The 6072-nt window shown below is 42.5% G+C and overlaps 1 protein-coding gene across 1 annotated transcript; it reads left to right on the top strand.

The window, feature by feature from the left end:
* Positions 1-1601: 1601 nt before the first annotated feature.
* Positions 1602-5843, top strand: LOC123105006 (tRNA (guanine-N(7)-)-methyltransferase non-catalytic subunit wdr4). The gene is made up of 10 exons (XM_044526964.1): positions 1602-1906; positions 2243-2407; positions 2693-2873; positions 3056-3112; positions 3198-3268; positions 3443-3518; positions 3610-3669; positions 3762-3859; positions 3943-4003; positions 5218-5843. Exons 1-10 carry the CDS (start codon positions 1773-1775, stop codon positions 5611-5613), a joined length of 1299 nt encoding a protein of 432 aa, XP_044382899.1. The 5' UTR covers positions 1602-1772; the 3' UTR covers positions 5614-5843.
* The last annotated feature ends 229 nt before the right edge of the window (positions 5844-6072 follow it).

Genomic DNA, 6072 nt, shown 5'->3' with positions numbered 1-6072 from the left:
TTGAAAACTTCTATGTTATTCTTATTTTTATAGACAATGTTGCTCCTAAAAAGATCCAACATCTGAAGGGAATGTGAAATAATATCATGAACAATAGTTTCATCGTGTTCCATGCATAATATATACATGGGCTTTCATTGTGTTCTATGCTTAATGTATACATCAGTTGTAGAGTTTCCTTTTTTGAAAGTTCTTTTAACTTATTTTTGTTACCTGTTCTATTGCTCAAAATTAAAATCGTTCATGTTTCCACTGATCTTAGTAAAGACAAAAGTATGATGAAATAGGAATGTGTTTTGCACGTAATTCTTATTGAATCTGAATACACACCAGTTTTCCTTCCCATTACAATGCACGGGCATTTATGCTAGTAAAAAGAAAAATGAAGTCCCTAGTCACGAGTGTTGTGTTGTCCTGATGGTTAGGCCGTTTGTATCTGGATGTACGAATCGTGGGTTCAATCCCGTTGGGCACACCTTTTTTTTTTGAAACAGAAAGAAAAAAAATAGTTAGTGGGCCAGCCCAGCTTGAAGAGGAGATGGCTCCCATCTCTTTAGGTCGTGACAAGTGGCATGCTGCATGTGTGCCACTTGTCGTGACCTGAGACTTTTTTCCTTTCTTTGTAAATTCTTTTATTCAAAATGTTTTATCTCTCAAATCGTGCATTCAAATCTCAAACTATTTTTCCATTGGATTCCTCGCGTCGAGATCTTTAAAACTAGATCTCATGTTTGTTATATTTTGTTGAATTTTTTTCATAAAAAAACGGACGAAAAAATCAAACCGGCATCATGGTTTTTTCCTTTCCAAAAGAGGCACGGCCGTGCCAATCGCGAAATCACAACCGTACCTCTCGCGGTAGTAAAACCGTGCCTCTCGCGAAAAGAAAACAAATAGAAAATGTGTTTTTTTCGTTTCCGAGAGACACGGTCGTGCCTCTCGCGAAAACACAACTGTGTCTCTCACAGAAGCAAAAACGTACCTCTCGCAGAAGGAAAAAAAATCAGAGAACGCGTTATTTTCGTTTCCAAGAGGCACGGCCGTGCCTCTCATGGAAGGAAAAAAATTAAAAAAACTTTTTTTCCGTCTTCGAGAGGTACGGCCATGCCTCTCGCGAAAGCAAAACCGTGTCTCTCGCTAAAGCAAAACCGTGCTTCTTACGAAAGAAAAAAAATTATTTCTGCCTCTCGAGAAAGCAAAACTGTGCCTCTCGCGAAAGAAAAAAAACATATTTTTTCGCGCAAAAAAATTGTTTTTTTAAAGCTAAGGAAGAAGGTGGAAAACCAAAATGTAAAAAACCCGAAAGAACTTTAAAAGCCAAAAAGCGTGCGTTAAAATAAAGAAAACAAAATCCGAACAGAGCGCCCCGAGCGCGACACGTGACGGCGGCTGAGAGCGCGTCAAGTGACGCTGATCATGATGAGGCTTCCAAAGAAACGCTCGTCAACTAGTTGCTCTCGTCAACTCGCATTCAACCAAGCATGCCCAAGATTCTCCACTAGGCCTTGCCTGTCATTGGTGAGGCCCAGTAAATTATGGGCTCTGGGCTCAATCAACACCCCGAGGTTCAACATCTTCAATCCACACAGTCTCTAACGTTTCCCTCAGAAAAAGAAAAATAGAACTCCTACTTGACACTGGCCACCAGGTCCCGCGAAGAGCCAGCCATAAACCCTAGCAATTTCCCCACTCCCGAGCTCCCTCCCCGCCTCCCGCCCCTCGCGCTCGATTCGAACCCGACAGCAAATCCACGCTCGCCGCTGCTTGCCGCCATGGAGGACGCCGCGGTCGAGGAGGCGGAGGTGAGCGGCGCCGGCGAGTTCGCGCCGGCGCTCGTCGCCGCCCACCCGCTCGGCCACTCCGTCGCCGTCGCCGTCGGGCCCGAGCTCCGCGTGTTCGATCTCAAGTAAGGATTGCTCTCTTCGCCTCCGGTGCGTCTTCCTGCATAATCTCGGGTCCTGTGTAGTGAAGTTCGTGTTTCGACTACAGTATCGCTAGATTTTGGTGGAGATTGGGGGTAATGCGCCTTTGAGCCGAGCTAGGTGCTTATCTTGTACCGACAGTAGTTTGGTTTCATATGTCTTTTAGATGTGTAAAACGTTGCAGCTGTCTTCTTTTATAAAAGCTCAGGTGCTTGGTTTTGTACTATCTAATACATATACTTATTTCTCACTGTAAAGTTTTATTTTAATGCAATTTGCTTGATGAGCAATGCGAATGATGATTTGTTTTGTGCATCCAGCGGCGGCTGTGCAGTTTCATTGTCAGATGATTCTGGTGGTTGTTCTCATTCGGATGCTATTAGAGCAATTTCGTTTAGTGCTGATGGCGCCCTGTTCGCATCTGCCGGTGATGATAAGCTTGTGAAGATCTGGAAGACTGACTCATGGCGCTGCATCCAGACTATGTGAGTGCTGCTTTTTTTCCAATCTTTCTAACATGATGAAGGCACCAAAATAGTGGACTTGAAATTTTGCATGTATTCAGTCTATAAGTGTCGCTTTGTTATGTGGTGTATGAGAACCCTCTCCTTATCTTCGATTAGCAGCCTATTATTTTGTTTGTATTCAGTCGATAATTGCAATGAACTTGGTGTTTAAGAGTGCATATGTTTATTGTTGTGTTGTTGTTAACACTACTAAATCTGTCGAGCATACATATGATTTATTTTGCAATACTTTCGTTTCTGCAGAACTTCTGAAAAGAGGGTTAGCGCAGTTGCTATTAGCAAAGATGGCCTGTATGTGACATTTGCAGATAAATTTGGTGTCATTTGGTTAGTTACGGTGGGGGGACATGGCGAAGGGCAGGTGTCATCCGATAACAAACCTGTCTCAATTTATGGTCACTACTGCAGTATTATTACTAGCATGGTATGGATAAAATTTTACCTTATGCACCACGTGGATTTATTTGTGCCTCCTATATATTAATTAGTAAGCCTGTTGACAAATCAAGTGTAGTATGTCGGACTGTCACTGTCACAGTTCAGTGTTTTTTTCTGTTCATGTCGAATATAACCTTGCTTACTTATTTCATTTATTTGTGAACGTAGAAATTCTCACCAGATGGACGGTTCATTGCCACTGCTGACCGGGACTTCAAAATCCGAGTATGGAACTTCTGTACTTCACAGTAATTGCCTGGTGGAGCATAATTCTGAGTTATTCATCTTACTCATGTAATTATTTTTGTAGGTTACATCATTCCCAAAGGATCCTGTAAAAGGGGCTCCCCAAATACAGAGCTTTTGCCTTGGACATACAGAGTATGTTCAGTTCACTTTGTCATCTTTTTGTTCATGTTTTACAATTCATTTTCCTACTATATATACATGACTTTGAATTTTTGTTGATCATGATCCCAGTTGCTGTAGTTTCACAGCTAAATGTTGCAACATGGTGGTTAATGTATTTGATAATTGAGGTGACTACCCATGCAGATTTGTTTCTTCCATTGCCTTCACAAGCCTTTCAGGAGGATCAAGCTTTCTATTATCTGGAGGCGGTGATTCTACTGTGTGTACATATTCAGTTTAGAATCTGGCATGTTGTCGCTATAAACTTAGCTAAAATTTCTCATGATGTTGTTCCCTTTTATCTGTTTAAGGTTCGGTTATGGGACTACATAAATGGCTGCCTCCTTGATACATATGAAGTCAAAGACAAGGTAAAAGCTGGAAAATATTGTCTCAAGCTTTATGTCTGTTCACAAAATTACAAGTTTTTCTGTAGCTAATTAGTTCTTAAAACTACTTGCAGGTGGGAGAACAGTCAGATGAAACTGAAGATAGCAATCTAGCCATTGCAGACTTGTGTGTGACAAATGATGACTCACTGGTTGCTGTAGCTATTCAAAGGTAAGATTGAGTGACGGTTGTCTGTTCAACATGTAATGAAGTTTATTTCGTCAGTAACTTGGGGCTCTTTTTAAGCACTGCAGTTTGAATGGCATAATGCTCTTAGCATGTGATCTCATAGCAAAGAAGTTATCTTTTCTAAAGGTACATCTCTCTTCTTCTTCTTCTTCTTTTTTATATTAAAAGGTACATCTCTTTGGCAAGCAATTTTCATGTTTTTCTGGGCAACTTTATCGAGAATGTTTTTCATAGGCAACTGATTCAGATACAAGAGCAACAACAGAATCTTGTTTTAAAATGATATTTCTAGTAGTTAGTCTTATGCTGATCAATAGCTCGGTGTTGATTTCTTGAATGCTAAATGCCTACCCCATTCACTTGCCAGGCCTTGGTTCCAGAAAAGGTTTTCATACCCGTTTAGGCCTTGTTCGGTTGGTGGATTTGAAGGGGATTGGCAGGGATTTAGGGGGATTAAATTCCCTACAGGCCAAAATCCCCTCCAATCCTTTCCAATCCCCTTGGGAGGAGGATTAACCGAACAAGGCTTTAGTGTCTTGGAGGTATAGCCTGTAGCTAGTTATATCATACAGTACTTATTTCACTAGCTACGAAGCCTAGCACATGCCTTAGCAGTTAAAATAACTGATACAAGTACTCCCTCCGTAAAGAAATATAGGACTGTTTAGATCACTAAAGTAGTGATCTAAATGCTCTTATATTTCTTTACAGAGGGAGTATGTGATAAGCCTGAGCTCGTTCTGTTAACTACTGTACTGAGGGCCAGTACGTGACAGCAGAGGGATGTACTTCTTTTGTCTTTGGTGTTGCCTGCTAGTGAAACATTCAGTCAAATCCCTTAAATAGACTGTATCCTAAGGCCTAACAATCTTGTATAACACTTTTAACTAAAAGGGTTACGTGATATGGCTAACAATCCATCAGTTGGGCTGGTTGGTATGGCTATTGCTAGTTCCTCTGCCCCACCTGACCAATAGACTGTATGTTGCAGTTTGTTAGTGAATCTAGTTAAGAATGATCTGGGGCAGTTTTACCAGGCTTGCTAATTAGTAACTAGTCAGATAAATTGGAAGATTTGATGGTTAATACATATCTCTTGTCATCTTGATGCATCCTCGATCTGCTTACTGGTAATTTTGGGTGTGTGCATCCTCCACGTGTCAACAAGCTCTTGGCATCATCATGTTATTGCAAAGGCGAGCTGTGTTTTGGTTGTGTGCACTGCCCGTTTTTGTTGTGTTGACTCGCAATCTAATAATCTCTTGTCTGCAGAGTTGCTTACAAATCATCCACCTAGTTCATACGATGTTAACAAACTTATGCCTTATGTCCGCTTGCAGGTGATTACAATGGAAAAGAGCTACATTCCCACTAGCTTAGCCTACAGCTCCTCGGCAGATCTTCTGTGGACTGTCATGGGCGCATCAAACATGCCTAACCAGGCCGCCTCCCAGTTATTAACCCGTGTCAGAATCATCCTCCGGTTCCAAAAAGAATTATCAGCCTCGGCTGACCACGACCCTGCAATCCTGGAGGACAGCGAAGTACCACATGGCGAGAAGCTTCTGCTGGCGCTGCAGGGAAGTCTTGACGCCTCAAAGCAGGAGGAGGTGCTGGCCGCGGTGCTCGCCGCCCTCAGAGTCTCGATGCACAAGATGCTGGTGAAGAAGAACTACTCAGAGGAGAGGCGGGAGCAGCGGAAGAGGGGCAGGAACGATAAGAAGATCAAGAAGTAGCCCTGCTTGGCCTGCAAACACCACCAGATCGCTGTAAAAGAAAGAAATGTACCGACAAGTTCTGAGAATAGGTTCAGCGAGTATTTTTTTCTCGCGAGTTGTAATACATAGCCGGGCGGCTGGTTACTCAAACTGTTTCAGTCGAAATCGCACGTTGTTTGTTATGTTGCAGTCCTTGATTGTCACGAGCTGTGACTTGGAAGTTGGAATGTTAGCTTGGTATACACAAATTTGAGTCGATGTGCACCAGGTGGTGTGAATCGTGTTCGATTTATCGCTGTTCCAAGGTAGCTGCACGCACCATTATTCGTTTGGTAATTGGTAATCACTATCAGACGAGTTCGTCTTGAATCATGCTATACGGACGACAACAGACGGACGATTCATGCACGACGATGTAAATCCAGCCGCACATGTAGTCGACTTAAAGGGCAACCGCCGCTCGATTTCATGGTCGTG

This window comes from Triticum aestivum, chromosome 5A, assembly GCF_018294505.1.
Source record: "Triticum aestivum cultivar Chinese Spring chromosome 5A, IWGSC CS RefSeq v2.1, whole genome shotgun sequence".
In the NCBI taxonomy this organism is placed as follows: domain Eukaryota; kingdom Viridiplantae; phylum Streptophyta; class Magnoliopsida; order Poales; family Poaceae; genus Triticum; species Triticum aestivum.
This window is presented reverse-complemented; position numbering and strand designations above follow the sequence as displayed.